Here is a 19,472-nt window from a genome sequence, read left to right on the forward strand (position 1 = left end):
ACATGGAAAAGCCCAGGTTCAGGGTTCTGACTGGAACCCTCAGATTTATAGAGAGGCCTCAGTACACGACTGGGGTAAACACACCCACAGAAACCTGAGGATGGATCAGCCTTGATTTCTACCTGCCGACCGTGCCCCACAAGCATCAGCAAGTCCTGACACCTGTGCCCCTGCGACCCCTCCCCTTCCCTCGGCGGTGTGCTGACTTGCTTGGGCCCTGGCACAGCCTCTGTATGCCCCCCTTGCCTCCTTGCTCGTATTTTCTCCAGTTCATCCTTACTCTGTCTCTAGAGGTATCTTGTTAAAACACAGGGGGAGTTTTTGTCACTGTTCTCCTAAAGGCTAATGGCTTCCAGTTCTCTGCAGTCCCAACGAACTGCTCTAGATGGCCGTCAAGACCCTCAGCACGGGGTTCTCCAAGTCACTTTCAGGTCCCAACTCTCATGCCCACAACTCCAGTCCTGGACCCACTTTTGTACTTTTCCTCTGCTCGTGCTCTCACTTCGCTTCTGAAGTATCACCTCATCCATCCATAATGGTTCAGCGCAGGTACAAATCCAGGCCTTCCTGGATCTCCTTGGTCAAAATCATTTCTCCTCTTACACCTCCACAGACCTGACGCCTTCCCTCTGTCTGCCTTACATGTACTCTTCGTTACATGAGGGAGTTTCAAATAGACTGTGAACTCCTGAGGGCAGAAGCTCTGCCTGTCTGATCTCTGCATCTCCACAGGTTTGAGCAATCCTTCATACATTGTCGGTACTTATACATTTATATTCAATTGATGGTATCCTAAACATTTATATCTTTAACTTTGAGCTTTGATTAAGCCTGCCCAATCTATTTTATTCTTAAACATTTGTATCCTCAACCCCAAAGATACAGATTAACAACTGAGATTATCAAATCATCCTAGGTGGGACGTAACATTGCTAAATATAGAATCATGCCACAACCAGGCACATGTTTCTCTAGAACATATTTTTCATACTGCATACACTTCATAATGAAAGACCACATCATACACATAACAAAGACCACGGTCTTATGCATGCGTACTGGCAGTGCCCTACTAATAACACTCACAGATACAAATGACCACTGAAACTTAGAAAATGTATTCTTTATCTCCTCCTTCAGCTACCATCCCATTTTTCTCCTCCCTTTAGAGCAAACTTATCAAAAGAGTTGTCTCTAATCACTATCTCAACTTCCCCTCCCTTTTTCAAACGCTTTATTATGTAATATATCATATATAATCTAAAGCTAGTGTAACTACCACCCAGCTCAAGAAACAGAATATTGCTATCACCTCAGACTCTACTCCAATTTGGTTTTTATCCCCATAGCTCCACTGAAATAGCTCTTGACAGAGTCACTAGTTTCCTCCATGTCATCAGATCCAATAGTCAATTCTCAATCTGTATCTTACTTGACTCATGAGCACTGATACATTTTGATCACTCTCTCTCTCTCAACCCTTCCTTCTTTGGTTTCTGGAGTACCACCCTCTTTTAGCCCCCCTCTTGTCTCAGTGGCCACTACTTATCAAACTCCTTTCCTGGTTTCTCTTCATCTTTCCCATCTCTAAATGCTGGAGTCACCTTCAGGACCTTGTACCTTCTTCATCTACACCCACTGTCCAGGTAAAGTCTACTAGACCCATGATATTAAATATCATGTATATTCTGATGACTCCCATCTGATGACATCAGACCAGATGTCTCCACGGAGCTCCAGACTCCTGTTTCTCACTGCCTGCTCAATAGCTCTACTGGGATGACCAATTTGCATTTCAAACTTAACAGAGCTCTTAATTCCTGCCCCACCCCCACCAAGTCAGCTCCTCCCACAACCATCCCCACCTCAGAAAACGGTCTATTTCCAGTTTCTCCAGGCAACAACCTTGAGATCTCCTCACTTTTTCTCACGCCCTACATCTAATCCATCAGCAAGCCTATCAAATCCACCTTCAAATTATATCCATAATCCAGCTACTTCTCACCACCTCCACCTTGGTCCAAGGTGCCGTTCTCCCTTACCTGTGTTATAACAGGTAAGAGCCTCTTACCTTCCTTGTTTCTCTGCCTGTACTCCTATCCACCCCCCAACATTCCATTCTTCATGTACTATCCAGAAGATCTCTTTAAACAGAAGTCATTTCATGTCACTTCTCTACACTGAACTCTAATGGCTTTTGATCTCTTTCATAAAAAATCCAAAACCGTTACAGTGGCCTACAAGGCCCTGCCTTTCTCTCATCATGCTCCAGCTTGGCTTCCTTGCTATCCTAAAACACGCCCACCTCCTTCCTATCTCAGGAACTTTGCCCTTACTTTTTCCCTAGGCATGGCTTGCTCCCTCACTCCTTTTAGACTCTCCCCTCCACCTTATCAGAGAGGCTTTTTCTCAGCACCTTGTATAATAGTAAATCCCACCCCAGCTGTCACCCTCTACTCCCCTTGTCCCACTTTATTTTCTTCAGTCAGGCACCTATCACCACTTCGCATATTACATATTTTGTTTGTTTATTATTTCTCTCCCCACCCAAAAATAAAAACTCCATGAGGACAGGAAATTAGTTTTGTTCACTGCTGTGCCTGACACAGCACCTGATCACAGTGTACACTTGATGAATACTGATCAGATGATTGAATAAATTAATTCCGAGCAACAGTTTACAGTCCATTTGTAAGTAGGTCACTACTCACACACATGCTCCTAGTTTTAACTAGGAAACTCTTACATTTTGCCAAACTTATTTGGCAAATATTTTTTACCCTGGAGTCATTCTTCCCTGACTTGTAATTTTGTGCCAGATGCACTGATTTTTTTTCAACCCCTTTCCAGTTAGAGAGCTTAACATTACCAAGTCAATGAACTATTTCCCTGTTCATATACATATTTAGTTACAGTTGGGTTTGTTTTTTTTTTCCCTTTTAATAGGCACAGAAGTACCAAAAGTTCACTTCCGTAGGCACAGAAGTACCAAATGTGAACTTTTGGAAGGAAGTGAAGGGGGGAGCAGAAAGAAGACTATGATCTCCAGAAAAGTACATCATCATCAAGGCAAAGACACAACACACTTTCCACGTGTTCCTTTAAAGTCATCGGCAGAATGGTGAGGCATGCCAAATCGAGGCGGACCACCAAGGCAGAAACAACAACAAATCTAGTGAAGGGAAAAGGCCAATTTCTCCACATTCACCCCTCCTGGCCTTGAAGTTGAACTGAGGAGTCAGAATGTGTGGGACTCAGCCGTGTCTCTCTCTTAATTAGCCACATCACCTACAGAAGCTCTCAGCCTCTGGGCTTTTTCCTCTGCTCATGATTGCACTGGATTACATCAGTGGTTTTAAACGTTTTAGGGTCCTGAACCCCTTTCAGAGTTATGGACCATTGTATTAGTTTCCCAGGGCTGCCATGACAAAGTACTACAAACTGGATGGCTTATATTTTACCTCCGTCAAGATCGTATTTCCAAAGAAGGTCACATTCTGAGGTACTGAAGGTTAGGACTTCAGTATAACTTTTGAGGAACGCAATTCAACTCATGACAACCATCTTCCTCAAAATGGTCCATTTTGCATTCAATCTTGGGAAGTTTACAGACCACTTGAAGCTCACCCCCTGCTACATATCAGCTTCTATTAACTGTGTGTCTTAGAGCAAACCATAACTCTTTTGAGCCCTGAATCCTCAACTCTAAAATGACAAAAACCTTACCTATCAGAATTACAGTGGAGAGTCAAAGAAATTACATTTAAGACAGTAAATGGGAATTGTGAAGGGACAAACGATTTTAGAAGATCTATTTACAGTGGTTGAACTAGGGCCCAAAGCTACATTTAGAAGAGTGTGGTCTCCAAATTTTTTTGATTGTATATTTTATCAGTAAGAAACTTTTGAGTGCACCCTCTAACAACAATTTCCTTTCTTATCAATTGAGTACAAGTGTTACTAAATTTTAAAAATGAATAAGATGAAATAAATGTTTTCTAACATTACTCCAAAGCATTCAGCAGTTAGATTGCAGAGGTTTGATTGCGTCATACTAATGACTTCTTGCACAATATATACTGAGGAAGAGGTTTATCATTAACAGTAGTGGATATAAATCCATAGTTCAGATAGTCTTCATGGTAATTTTGAATTTTAAAACCTGATTTCTTGGCATAGCTGATTAGCTTATCATTGTTCTGAACCTCACGTGGCTGATGAAGAGCTGTCCTAGGAGGGGCAGTGTCATCATCTCAGCAATTTTTTTCTGTTGCTCGGATGTGCTTGCATTAGGAGAATCAGATACAATCCGAGGTTGCTTTGCAGAAATCTTTTAAAGCCACTTGTCCACTTTGTGAAGATCTATTTAGTTGACACTTGATGGCATTTGCCATACAACCACTTAATGAGGCACCCTTTAACCTCAGTGCTTTCTAGGACTCTACAATCGAACCTACAAGTGGGGCCTTCTCAGCCCCTTGGCTGTGGAGCTCCCTCGTGATTCATCTGCAGATCAAACCAGAAAGGACCATCCAACACATGGACTGAGTGAAGGCAACAGGGTCAATCTTCATATTCAGTAATAGGAAAGCATAATTTGTTTCTTGGTTTTTAGATTTAAAATGCATAGGTATAGAAGACTTACTAGTTCCTCTCTGCACTCAGATGGGTTGTCCTGTATCCTCCCACCCTGTAGACCACTAGACAGTCCGTACCTCTCCTTTATTCGGCTTCGACCTCAAGAGCAGGTTCACATGAACAAGAGCATCTATTGACTAACTCATGCAACCAAAAGGTTTGTAAGTTTGGAGTAGGGGAAGTACGGAGGAAGGTGGAGGGGGTGGTGCAGGTTTGTTTCCTTTCTGTCTCCTTGGACTGATTAAAAGAATGATGATAAAAATAGAAGAACCTGTTATTCTAGAGGGATTTGATGCTACTCTGTCAAGAGAGGAAGGCAAGAAGCTGACCAAAATGATGAGGCTCTGGGCACAAGTAGAGTTGCACAGGGACCCAAGTGACAGAGTCTAGCTCAGAGCTAGAGAGGCTACTTCCCTTCCTCTGGGTGGAACCAGTGCTTTGGCCTCCAAAGACCTTTGGGCGTAACCAGAACCAGCAGCCCCACAGGCAGGGGTGTTGAGATGGCGGTTGAGAGGGCAATAGATGTGGGCAAAGAAGAGTCAGACATGAGAGAAATAAGAGGGCAGAGGTCACACAATGATGGTAGCTCAAAATGGCTGTGGCCACAAATGGAGCACGCCTTTGAAGATCTCTAAGAATTCCTGGGCAGTATTCTGAGGGGTATTGTAGGCAGAATAATGGATCCCAAAGATGTCCATGTCCTAACCCCCAGAATCTGTATGTTAGGTTACATTCTTAGGCCACATAGCAAGGGAGAATTAAGGTTGCAGATGGAATTACAGTTGCTAATTAACTGACCTTAAGATGGGAAGATTACCCTGGATTACCCTGCGTAGGCCCAGTGTAATCACAAATGGGGAAGAGGAAGGCAGAAGAGCCAGTGTCAGAGTGATACAATGTGAGAAAGTCTTGACCAGCCATTGCTGGCTTTGAAGATGGAGGAAGAGGCCAAGGAATGCAGGTAGGCTCTAGAAGCTGGAAAAGGCAAAAAATGGATCTTTCCCTAGAGCCTCCAGAATGGACCTCAACACTGATGACTCCTTGATTTTAGCCCATTGGGACTCACTTCAGACATCTGACTTTCAGAACTGTAAGATAATACATTTGTGTTGTTTTAAGCCACTTACGTTTGTGATCATTTGTTATAGCAGCAGTAAGAAATTAATACAGGGGATGTGCACCTCAGATCTTGCTATTATGGGGCTGTGCCTGAAGACATTAGAAAAATATATAAATCAGTATTATCCTGCAGATGCTGAGTGACTTCCAGAAATGTCCAAATCAGGCAGATTCCCTGTGACTTGGTGGCCTAGAGGTAACTAACTTCAAACCTCTCCTCAGTCCTTCAAACACTAAGCTTCCCATTCCCTCACTCTTCCAGAAGGAAGGCGTATAGAAGGGGCGGACTGCAGGATAAGGGCAGCAGGAGAGGCCACACCCATTGAGACTGATAAGTAATGCAGCATGCCTGCTGGAGCTTCCAACCCAAGGGACAGGTGGCACAGAAAGAGGGGTAGGAGGGGACCAGGACTCCAGAGAGCAGAACCAGAATTCACACCAAGAATATGAGGCCAAAGTAAGGAGGAGCTGAGGGTTTGGATGCAGAGGAAGCAATAAGGTCACAGGGTCCAGGAGGAGACCCTCCCACACACAGAGTACTCCTCACCGTTCCCTAAACTGGCCACAAGCTAGGTGTGGAGCTAAAGAACAAAACCTGGATGAAGCCTGGTGGAAGGCAACACCTGTATCCCAGAGCTAGGACCAGGCATGATGCTGGGATGCCCGTCTGTCCTCTGTGCAGGTGGAGAGGCCCTTTGGGACACGAAAGCACATAATTCTGCTCCTTGGATTGTGCTCCACTGTGCTTGGTCCTGCCCAGGAGGACACGTGGGTCTTCTGGGACATCCTCACCTGCCTCACAATACCTGTCCCAGATATGTGATAGGCCACCACAGCTACTTCTCAATGCCCCAAGTTCTACTTCTACCATGCGGTTCCCTTTATTCTCAGATGGAGCCATTTCCTTTCATTCTGTACTCCACTCCACAAGTCCAGAGTCTGGAAGGAACTCAGAGAAGAAATGCAGAGCTCCGTTCTCCATGCTGAGCACTGTGGAAGGGAGGGGCTCTTCCCTGCCCAGGTAGGGCTGGATGGGGAAGGAAGTCTTGGCTCAGTGGCCCAGAGCAAGGGAGGGGAGGAACTCTCATGTACCCACTTCCTATCTGAGTCCTGCTGGGCATGGTATGTAAGAACGCCTTGATTTCTACAGAAATACCCACTGGGGGTTGATGGAGTGGAAGTCTGGCCAGTCTAACCCTCCCCCACTACCCCCTCCCCCAGGACTCTTACAGGCTAAACATCTCACTCCTATCCCCAACCCCCCAGCCCTAATAATGACTTAGGCAGCCATCCAGGACCAACAGGCTCCAAACAAGATAAAATTGCTGTATTCTTTTCCTTGGGCTGCTGTAACAAAGCATCACAAACTAGGTGGCTTAAAACAACAGAAATTCATTCCCTCACAGCTCTGGAGGCCAGAAGTCCAAAATCAAAGGGTCATCAGGGCCAGGCTCCCTCTGAAGCCTCTAGGGAAAGCTCCTTCCTCATCTCTTCCAGCTTCTGGTGGCCCAGGTATTCCTTGGCTTGTGGCACTGTGGCCGTCTTCCCGTATGTCTCTGTCTTCATATGTCTGTCTGTGTGTCTAGGTCCAAATCTCACTCTTCTTTTTTTTATTTTAATAACTTTTAAAAATATTTATTTATTTATTCATTCATTCATTCATTCATTCATTTATTTTGGCTGTCTTAGTTGCAGCATGCGAGATCTTCATTGCAGCATATGGGGTCTTTAGTTGTGGCATGCAGACTTCTTACTTGCGGCATGCATGAGGGATCTAGTTCCCCAACCAGGGATCGAACCTGGGCTCCCCCGCATTGGGAGCGCGGAGTCTTACCCACTGGACCACCAGGGAAGCCCCTAAATCTCCCTCTTCTTATAAGGACACCAGTCATATTGGATTAAGGACCCTCTCTGCTCCAGTATGACCTCATCTTAACCTAGCTAATTACATCTGCAATGACCGTATTTCCAAATAAGGTCAAATTCTGAGGTCCTGTGGAACTAGGACTTCAACATATCTTTTTGTGGGAGACATACCACATTTCAACCCCAGACAATCACCATTGACTATTCTGCTGAAATGCTTTTTTTCTGCTTTTACATTCTTCATAATGTACAACACACTCCCATCCGTAACATCTCTAATTTCTCGATTCTCAACCATGGGGTGGGGATGGGGAAGGCAGGAACCAGAATTTTCAGGGGAGACACTTTAGTTTTGAAATATAAATAAACAAACAGCAGTCTAATAGTTGTTTCAGGGCAGGGTTTTTCTCAACCCTGGTTGCACTTCAGAATCGTCTGGGGGAACCTTAAAGTACAAAACAATATGCATATTATTACAAATGTATATATTTGTAAAAATTAATTATATATTAATATAAATGCTGAGTTTGACTCCAGACCAATTACATCGGAATCTCTGGGGGTGGTGCCTAGGCGCTGGTATATTTTAAAGCTCCCAGGAGATTGTAAGCTGCAGTGAAGATTAAGGACCTCTGTGCTGGGTGAGACTGGCTGCTTAGGGAATGGCTCCGGCCCTGCAGTTGGTGACTACTCACGCTTCTCTCCGTTGGTACCCATAAAGTGTAGGGAGGATGCTGAAGGAAACGGTTTACACAGGCCTTGTTATCTGAGTGCAAAACATTCTGCTTAAGGATGGTGCCATTTTTGCCCCCCTGAGAGGTGAAAGGATGGACTGGTGACAGAGCAGGAGCAGAACCAGAGCTGAGTGTCCAAATCCCAGTGTGAAATGCCAGCTTCAGGCCCGCTAGAGTTCTGTCGGGGTAAGACTCTCTTACAGCAGCTTGAGTGTGGTGCCCAGAACGAAGCCATCATTCCAAAGGGGGTCTGGTTGGGAGGGAGCCAGTGTGGGGTGGTGTTTGTTCTGACCTCCAAACGTGAACCGTGAAAGACTGTCTTACTGTTTGACCCCTACTGAACTTACAGCCACAATTAAATTCATTTTCCGCCCATGAATTCTCAAGCCATGGCTCTCTCAGCCTATACAGCTCACCAGAGTTTCCAAGCCTACTTGCTTGTTAGAGAATCCCATTGTTCTTGGCAGTAGAGGTCTTTAGGGGATTCCAAGTCTGTCATGCAGCATACCAGCTACCCTTCCACGAATGTGACCAACAGGCTACTATGTCCTCCAACTCATTACACATTTTAAAACATTCAGCAGGCAGGACAGTCAGCAGAGCCCTGCCCAGGGCCTCCAGAACTTCCCTCCATGTTGACACCCACACCATTGCCCAGTGCTCCTCAACACAATCCTTCCTGGGCTGTGATCCGTCAACATCACCACCACCATCCTCCAGCCTGTGTTTCTCCATCTTGGCCACAAAGACATCACAATAGATTTCAACCTTAGGGCAATATTCCAAATACATTCTGTATAAAACAGTCCCCATTTGCATTCATCTTGCAGGAATACCAAACAAGGACATTAGTCGAACATAGCTTATTTTTAGTGAACCCATGCCAATTCCTAGTGATCACAGCTTTTCCTTCTAAGAATTCATAAGCTATTCAAAGAAAAAAAAGAATCCTAATAATTAGTCCAGCATAAAGTTAAGCTCACCAGATAGTAGTCTGCAGGTCCTGCCTTCTTCCCTTTTCTGAAGAATTAAAACACATTCTCCCTTTCCACTCCTCTAACACTGCTCCTGTCCTCCAGAATTCTTCCAAGATCACTGTCAGTGGGTCAGCAGTCTCATCTGCTCAGTCCCTGGAGTATCACTCCTCCCAGCCGAGAAACTTGAACTCATCTGGAGCAACGAAGTACTCTCCTTACAATCCCCTCACCTGGCTTGGATTTCAGTCTCCCTTTGCCAATGTTTTTAGCCTTTGTAGGCTGAGCTGGAAAGAAATCATTCCCTTCGGAGGAGAAAGTGGTAGCAAAATGAAACCCAATCTTGACAGAGCTCTTACCATTGTCCCTTTACCTGGGGACATGAAATTTCCAGAACCTGGGGCAAGGTTGTACCTACCAAGAGGGCTGAAGGGACCCTATAGAGGGAGGCAGCCAAGCCCCCATCACACAACTCACCCACCAAGCACAAAGCTGCCACAAAGATGGGACTGAGAGGAAAGGAAAAGCCCTGCAGCCTCAGTTCTCAGAGGATGACAGTATCACTACTCATTGTAGACACGATGGGAATGGGGACCAAGGCCAGCTCTGCTCCCCAAGGGGCAGTCCCATTGTCACATTCATGGGTGTGTATGGGGACTGGGGGGGCAGTCCACATCTCTTAGGAGTATGTCTGTTAACAAAGGAATTGTGACAATGGATATTCAAGGCAGATTCCCTCAGATAGACACAGTGGAAGTAGTAAGCATTTACTGAGAAATCAGTCTTCGTTCTCAATTTCCCATATAATCATCAATCAGTCAATTAGCTAAAACCCTCAAATGATTGATCTCACAGGTGGTTCTTTTGAATGGAAGGTGTCAATTCTTGAGCTACAAGGGAAAGCAAATTCCTTACAATATAAATACACTTTTGAGATTTTTTTCTTTGATAGCATCCAGCAAAAATAGAATGCTTACTATATACTGTTCTGAGCAATTTACATTAATTAATTGCTCACAGCAACTCTATGAGGCTGATACCATTCATATCTCCATTTTACAGAGGAAGAAACTGAGGTGCAGAGACAAGTGATTTGGTCAAGTTCATACAGCTTGAAAGTAGTAGAACTGGTATTTGAACCCATGCAGACTGACTACAGAGCACTGAGGTAAATGAATTGTAAAAATAGCCCAGTTTTCTACCCCTTCCCATATATATGCTTGGAACCCTGTCACCAATGTGAGAAGTGCACTGGCTAGCCTGCTAGATGATGAGAAGCCACATGTAGCAGAGCCAAGTCGTCCCAGACAAGGCCATCCTAGACCAGCCAGCACCCAGCCAAATCCCCAGCTGACCACAGCTGCACGAGGAAGCCCAGCCAAGATCCACCCGAGAACCCACAGACTCATGAGAAATAATAAATGATTGCTGTTTTAAGCAACTACGTTTGGGGGTGGTTTGTTACCTACCAGTAGATAAGTGACACAAACACCAATGCTTGACCACTACGCTGTATTTTCTTTCCTATGACATTGGCTTCACCTGACTCCAGGATTCTCCAGGAACGGACAGCTCCAGCTGTGATGAGCCTTCATCCAGATAACCACCTTATCACCCTTCATCCTTGTGCTGCCCCTGCCCTACCACTATGCTAACCCATGAAGACAGTTTATAACTATTCTTCACCTTTACTCCCTGGTTTTCTTTGGAATCAAGAGGAAATGAGGGTGCCTCAAACCCTTTGGTACTATTTCGAGCTCTGTTTCCTTGCCTACCCTCTTTGCCCATCTCTCCACCATTTAGGAGCTAAATGGGAATTGGCCAAAGTGGTGCCAAAATAATGAAATCAGCGTCATGAGGGAGAAAGCGCGGATAGTGCTTGAAGTCAACACCTCTCATTCACTGGCCTTTCCCTTCTCTCAAGGCGGGCTTCTTACTCCATGGGGATGGGGACCAGCACTCCCTGGGGGCATGCTCCTGCTTTGCCACCTGATCCCTAGATGAAACCCTGCAAAGCTGAACTTTCCCTGCCTGTCGGGATTCAGGAGGGGCAGCAAGCTGCACCTCCACAGGAACTAACAGCCCCAGCTGCTCAACTCAAATTAAAAAAGAGTCTGGAAACATGTTCCACAGAGCAGAAGCCTTCTGGGGCATTTCTGCCAGCTGCCTCCAGCTACTACGTTCTCAAGGAAATGGAGAGGATACCCCACGGGGAAGGAGGGCACCCCCAAGGCATCATGAGGGGTAGGGATTACAATCCACTAAAATGAGACTAGAAAAAACCCAAAGAAAGAAAAAGACTCATAAAAGAACATGGTTTTTCTACTGGAGTATTTCAACACTTTTTTTGCTCTTAGGCCCTCAATAAATGCTAAATGATGCTAATTCTTCTAGCTCTTCTTGCTTTATGAGTGAAGCTGGGATTGTGAGGGTTTGTTGCTCAGGCCAATAGCTAAGTGACCTGGGTTGATGAAGAGAAACCAAAGTTCCCCCAGGGTAAACCCAGCCTTACTGTGTCATTAAACACCCACCCCCCCCCCTCCTCACACATTACACTCCAACAATAGTTTAGTTTTAATTTCTTTTCCTTATATTTCACAGCCATAAGGGAAAACGTCCTGTGACAATTCTGTAATACTAAGACAATTACTGGTGACTCAGGACTCCCTGCTGCCTCTGCATCTTCTCACAGCTGAGGAGCTGGCTTCCCACCCATGTAGGAACAATTTGCTTTGTGAATTAGGAAATTCAGAATAAAAGGAATCCTTACCCTTTAAAAATGACAGAAATTCAGATGAAATTAGACAAAAACTCAGCCCAGGGAGTCTGTTTCAGAACAAGAGTCAATTGCAGGCACTGAGACCCACAAAGACTTATGCTTTCTGAGCCCTACCGCCCACAGCATCCAGGTAGCCCAAGAGTATCCTCTGTGATTTCTCCTCCTTGCTCCTTTTTCCTGGGTATCCGACTTCTGCCCATTTCACCTCTGCCAATGAATGGGGGAGGGGACAGTAAACTATGTTCTCCTTGAGAGAAAAAAATCCCTGTCTTATTCATCTTGCAACTCAAGCACTCAGCCCAAGCCTGACTTAGCATGAACAGAGTTAGAGATATCCTAGATTAGAGGGCACGCTCATTCCCAAATCCCCAGCAGACTGTGTTCCAAAGCACTTTTGTAAATGGGTAGTTTAGAGCTTGGAAAGCATTTTTTTACATAAGCATGAAGTTCTAGAGACAGGCTACATCCTCAGACTCAATTATAAAACTCGAGTTGGCCATAAGAGTCTAATAATGCACCAACAGTGAGAACTTCAGGTATTCCATTGCCTCCTCCTAAATAACCATTTAAAATAGTTTCTGTGACAAAACGCATTCCAAATCAGGATGCCAGAAGCAGATTTCCATTTACTCCACAACCAAAGCAAGGTTTTCCTACTGAAAAAATAAGAGGAAGATGAAAGGGAGGAGATGCTGCCCCTACCAGAAACAGCCCTGATGTCCATGGCAGGTGCAGGTCTTGCAAGGAGGGTGGGATGGGACAGAAAGGACTGGGTACCAACAATGATAACCTGAAATTCTTTAGTTCAAACACTGGTCTTAGGTGTTCTAAAACAGGAACTAAAAGGCAGCTGTTTGAAGGGGAGTTTGGAGAAGGGAGGGATTTCTGGTTTGGGAGTCATAAATCAATGAGCCAAGGAGGGCCTGTGCTCACCTATGATGACTCTTGATTTCTGTTCTTCAGTTCCTTGACTGACACACTCACTGATGCTAATAAAATTCTAACTCTCAGGTTTACTGTGTCAGTTTGAAATTGGGAGCATGGAGAAGGAAGCTGGATTGTGAGCTTCTTAAAGGCCGGGATACCCTATTCATTTCTGTCTCTTTTTTTTTTTTAAAGGAAAATTTTATTCAAGCCAAATATAACTCAGGAACAGCCTCTCAGAAAGCTCCGAGAACTGTTCCCCCCTATTCATTTCTTTATACTCCAGTCCCCTTGGTGCTGAATTCACAAGTCATCAATAAATAAGTATAATTTAAGGAAGGTCTTTAACTTTTCAGTGTAGTTGCAAAACATGAGGGCTTTGGAGTCAAACTTCACAGATTCAAATCATTTTCCTTCCATAGGTGCAGGACCAGCGGCTTTCTCCCAGGGCTTCCAGTTTTCTCCTCTAGAAAAAAGGGTGGTGATAGTGATAGCACTTCCCTCAAGGGTCACTGTGGGAATGAATGCATTTGTATTTGTGAATCGCATAGCACTGTGCCTGCCACATAGTTAGCCTTCGATAAATCTAAGCTATTGTTTTCCCATCATCATGTAGCTACTTATCCTATATTTTGCCCCCCAAATTAGTTTCTCAGGGAACGTGGTGAACATGAAAGTTGGTTGGTGCAGTGTGTTGAATTGTGGTCCCCTAAAGATATGTCCCCTTGGAACCTGAGAATGTGACATCATTTGGAATAAGGGTCTTTTGCAAATGTAATTAAGACAAGGATCTTGAGACAAAATCATCCTAAATTAGGATGAGACCTAAATCCAATGACGAGTGCCCTTACTGGTCAGACAGAAAAGAAGACACAGAGAGATGGGGAAGAAAGCCATGTGGAAACAGAGGCAGAGACTGGAACTATGCTGCCACAAACCAAAGAGCACCAGAAGCCACCAGAATCTGGAAGGGGCAAGAAGCAGTCTCCTCTAGAGCCTTCAGAGGGAGCAGGGCTCTGCTGACATTTTGATTTTGGACGTCTGGCCTCTATAACTGTGAGAGAATACATTTCTATTAAGACACCAGGTTTGTGGTAATTTGTGGGGGCAGCCCTAGGAAACTAACTCGCTGGGTACAGTTTGGAACAACCTAAATTTGGTGAAAACAAGCCCGAACATAAATTGGAATTATCACAAGTTCTTTTCCCAAATCGTGTACTACAGGGAAATTTCTCTTTATGAAGGAAAAGTCACTGGCTTCAGGGACTGGAATGTTCAAGCCATTCTTTCCCATCCACTCCCAACCAAGGACATTTCTGCTGGGAATCTTGAAAACACTCTGCATTTTTCCACAGGAATGCGGTGGAAGCACTCAATGTGCAGTAAGACTCTGCACAGAGTCAGCAGCTATCTGGCCTCAAATAAATGGGCAGGTGACGTGGCTCTCAGTCCTTTCCAATAAACACACCCACGCTAGTCCCTGCTGTCTCCCTGACCCCATCTGTGGAGGTCCAAGAGGTCATTAGCCAAAGACTCCAAGCTAAGGAAACATACCTGGTTGCCAAGAAATGTACATAATTGTATATTCCTAATTCTATGGGTTCTTGCAAATAATCTATGAAACAGATCTCCTTTTAAGTGAAAAATATATCCAGGTCATCTGCAGGATCCTTCTAACCCTTTGGAATTTACAGTTCTCAGGAGAGAGTCCTGACAGAGATGTTGTCGAATCCACTGATGCCTAGAGAAATGGTTTTCATTCCTTTCCTCTCTTCTAACTCCTGGAGAGAATAGCAGCAGACAGAGCAGTGACTGTCAGAGAGGGTGACTTTTTTAGAGCAAAGGCGTTAGACAAGATGACACATGCTGACAGGCTCAGCAAACAGTGGCTGCTCTGCCAATCAGCTGACAATTTCTGTGTGTCTGCAACGTAGGAAAGATTGTCAGTCACGCAGTGTTTCAAAGACAGGTCACGACGACCCCGTGTGTCATCTTCTAATGCCAATCAGCAGACAATTTCTGTGTGTCTGCAATGTAGGAAAGATTGTGAGTCACGCAGTGTTTCAAAGACACGTCACGACGACCCCGTGTGTCATCTTCTAACGTGAAGGTCAAAAGAAAGGGGAAGGTGGGTGGAGGCAGAGAGGGGAAAGCAGGAGACCCCTGTGCAGGCAAATCAGGCTGGTCTCGACTCCTATTTTCTGACAAAGCCCGGGGAACCCGTGTGATCACCTGCTTCTTGACATCTGAGGCTCCCACCTCACATGTAACTGGCACTGCATTAATTCCTAAGTCCTTTAGAAATCGTGAAAGTCACTTCTTCCCTGACTGAGGAAAGGTCTTTTCTTTCCTTACTTGGTAATTTACTCAATTTATTTACATTCAGGAAAGGGTTGTAGGGAAGAGGAGGGAGCCACACACAGTACTCTGGCCCCCAAGAGCGCTCTGCAATGGACTTCATCGTTTAATTGAAGAGAATTCCAGAACACCGACAACACTCATAACCAAAGAGGAAGAAAAAAAATTCTGAAGCCAAACAGATTCAAAGGATTCTTGTCATTACCTGTCATTTACTCTTCTATTACAAAAGGAAATGCTGAGACAGAATGAGAGAGAGAGCCCCATGAAACATACAGGTAGATAACCTGAGTGCCTGTTTAAAATATGTAAATGTTAAATTTCTCCACTTTCCATCAAAGAGCTTTTCTGAGGAAAGGATACATTTTTACCACTCAAGATTACGATAGAGTATACACATGCGCGCGAACACACATGAGACTGCACTTGGTCAATCCACAGCCCTTCATAAGAGAACTGCGTGATTCTAATTAACAGGATACTTTTTAAGTAAATAACTTGGTGATTATAAAAAGCTATACAGTACATACAAATATGTTACATTTTTTTAAAAAAACCTCCATCCTTCCTGTCCAGAAATGTCCAGTTGGCCGTTAAGGTTGTGATAAAGGCAAAGTGTTGAGCACACGTAATCACACTGAGGGGCCTGCTGACCGACTAGTGCTGACGTTCCCTAGTTCAATCTGATTCATCTCATGCACAGGAACCAAGAGGTGGTAAAAGGGTTGGAGATTACACCAGGAGGAAAGAAAGAAAGCTTCAACCTACTTTGGGATAAGGATCCTTGTCACCCCTAAGATCCTTTTCTAGCAATTGCTCTGTTCCTGAAGTTCGCCCTGTCCTGAGGCAAGCAGTAGGGGGCTTGGTTATTTGTGTTTCAGATCTGGAAGCTTCTCCCAAGATGGAAGAAGCGAGGGAAGTGAAAGTATAAAGGTTATTAGATATCAGAGGTTTGGCTGGGCACCACAAGCAAGCTAAGAGGAGTCATTGGAGATGAAGGGTCTGTTAAACACATACACATTTGCATGTACACACACATACACACACACACATACACTTTCTAGGCTGCCTCGTATTTATCACCCTATGAAATTTTTGAACAGTTGCTCTGTACACAAATGCACACTAAAAAATAAATAAATAAGACAGAGAGAGAAAAAAACATATCCAAGTAGATGATCTCTTATCAAAAGTACATGTCTTGCTAATCAGAAACCACATCTTAATTCTGATAATTGAGAAATTATGTGGCTACAGTAAATAAAGAGTAAACCATTTGTAAAAAATTAAAACACACACACAATCATCCCAGATACCAGTTCTCATTTTCTGACATATTACTGTACACAATACTGTTTTAGGGTCCTGCATTCTTACATTGTTTTGAACATTCATCAGACTATTAATTTTAAAAGCCAGGAGCTTTGTCCTAATCACCAGGACCTATTTCTGTACTTCGGAAAAGGCAAAAAAACCAACTCTGACTTGGGTGGGAATCATTTTGGGAATAATGGTGGGTGGTTGTTCACATCCGGATTAGGTATAAAACGATAACATTATGATGATGAATGCCACAGAGCCTCATCTGCATATAAATAGACCTAATCAGAAATGCAAATTGCAATCAGGAGACATTTTTAAAGACTGTGATAGCTGTGTGATTGTGCAGATAAGGAAAGGTTAACACTTGTATTGTTAAAGCAGTTAAATGGCTCCCAGCCGGCCCAGGGCCTTCCTTTGAAAGAGAAATGTGGAAGGTACAAATCTCCCAACCTGCAACACTCCTGGATGGAGCTTTCCAGAGCTTCATTTTCTATAACTAGAGGCTCGAGTTGGCCAAACAGCAGCCCTATTCTGATGAAAGACAAACAGCCAAACCTCTTGTACAAACCCTTAATGAATACAGACAATAGAAAATAAACTGGCATTTAAATACCCTTCAAACAGATCTCTTTCAGCACAATTGCCCATTGAGACAGAAATTAAAGGATGGAGAGAAAGTCATGACTGATGTAACATTTTTCTGATATTTTTTAGTGCTGGTACACATTTTTTTTTCATCCCTAAATTTTTCAGCATACTGGAGAAAGATTCAAACTGGGAAAAAAAAAAAAATAACCAGACATGATTATATAATTTAAAAAGAAAACACCAGTATTTAGACAGATTACTTAATCCAACACCGCATTTTCAGTCTTCTCGTGCAAAGCGCAAAAAATGAACATGTCAGAAAAATTAGAGTACTGAAAATATGCAATTGTTATGACATAGTCCTATTATTTTTGGAATATGTTACCTTTCAGGAACACCCTCTCCCCCACTTCCCTGCATCCGCCCCCACCTCCCCCCCAAAAAGAAATACATTTTACAATCAGGCTTTCACAGGTTTGGAGAGGAACTGTTCATGAACTATTTATTATCCTTAACGAGCCTCTTTCACAAAGAACTAATGAGCCAAGAGCGCCATCTTGTGTCCTACCTTGGAATCTTAAAAAGCGTTTTCACAGGATGCATGTCAAAGAGGGGAGGGTCTCCATCCCCCAGTTCAATAGCTGTGATCCCCAAGGACCAGACGTCACAGCGAGCGTCATAGGAAGAGTCATACTGCTGCTCACAAGCAATGACCTATCAGACAAAAGCAGGACACAACACATCAACCCCACCCACTGACACCGCAGATGTCCTGAAAGGCCCTTGGCCGATCTTAGCCCCCTTCTCAGTTCCCTTGGCTATACCGATATTAAATTCCAGTAATAATAAGATGTCCGTTTTCTAGGCCTTATTTGTGTGATTGATTTATCATCTGATATGTTCATTAACTTTTAAAAATGTATCAGTTCAGTTCAAGAAACATGCATTGAACCCTCTAGATACCAAGAACAGTGCAAGGGGAGGTACAAGGGTGAATACCTCACCACAGCCACCCTGATGTCCTTTAAGGAAAGGCTTTGTCTAGATCCTTCAACTCATTACCAGCTGCTGAATTCAACACTGAGGAGCAATTGTTCTCAAAGATGCCTATCTCCTGCACAAAGTCCCTAGGAGCACGGCATTTGAGCAGAAAGCTGTTGAAGACTGATGTGGTTAACTTAAAATAGGAACCACTCCCTCCCATTCCCCTTTTCCAAGAAAATCGGCCCCCTCCTCAAACCCCAACAACCGGTTTGTGTCTCAGCCCAGCTGCTGCTTCAGGTATTAGCTCTACTAGGTGCAAGAGAAGGGGAACCAGTAAATGCCCTTGGGCTTGTCATTGGTTTGGAAAGTATGGAACCTTGTGGGGAAATCTTTTTCTATCAACGTTTTGAGTCAGACAGGAAAAGTTCCACCACTTAGACTCTGGTGGCTATCACAGTGGGGTCAGGAGAAGGCAGGGGTGGGCCAGAGGCTGTGCAGGAACCAAATGCTCCTATTTGACCTGAAATCTGCTTCCTTGACCAAGGATGACTATGAGCTATGAGCTATGAGCAGGTGGGAGACTTTTATTAAAGAGTCTGATGATACATGTCCAACAGCCTATGAGGTAGACATACAGCATCACTGGAGACCGCAGCAGGGCCAAAGTGATGGTCCTGCCTGCCCTCTTTGGCCATCAGAAGGTCTTTGACTTTGAGTAAGATGGACCAACTGGCCATGGGGAGTAGAAGAGTGACAGATCTGGCTTATATATTAGCAGGCTACTGTGCTGAGGATACAATAATATGGAACATGAATAGAAGAAGCAAATCTAGTTAAGATGTTACTGCAGGAAACCAAACTAGAGACAGTGACAAATAATCAGATTCTGATTATATAATTTTGAAGGTAGAGCCAACTGGATTTGCTGAATGGGACTCGTAAGAAAGAAGAGTTGAAGAAGAGTTCAGAGTTTTTAACCTGGGCGATTCCAAAATGAGATGGGGAAGACAGTAGAAGAAGTAGGTTTGGGTTGAACAGCAGGAGCTCCACTGGGGACATACTAAGTCTGAGATGACTGTGAGACTTCCAAATGGAGACTTTACTTTTAGCTGGGTAAGACGCAGACTTCTGACCTAGAGAATAAACACACGTTGTTTGAAGCCACTAAATGTGTGATATTATGAT

General features: G+C 44.1%; 1 protein-coding gene across 1 annotated transcript in view; it reads right to left on the minus strand.

The window, feature by feature from the left end:
• Nucleotides 1-19,472, minus strand: part of MYO3B (myosin IIIB) — a 442,582-nt gene that overhangs the window by 380,175 nt on the left and 42,935 nt on the right. Inside the window, exon 6 of the mRNA XM_082395388.1 lies at nucleotides 17,872-18,017. Coding sequence (XP_082251514.1) covers nucleotides 17,872-18,017 — 146 coding nt within the window. The remainder of the gene's footprint in view (nucleotides 1-17,871; nucleotides 18,018-19,472) is intronic.

This window comes from Balaenoptera borealis, assembly GCF_965194805.1.
Source record: "Balaenoptera borealis genome assembly, chromosome: 6".
NCBI classification, from domain to species: domain Eukaryota; kingdom Metazoa; phylum Chordata; class Mammalia; order Artiodactyla; family Balaenopteridae; genus Balaenoptera; species Balaenoptera borealis.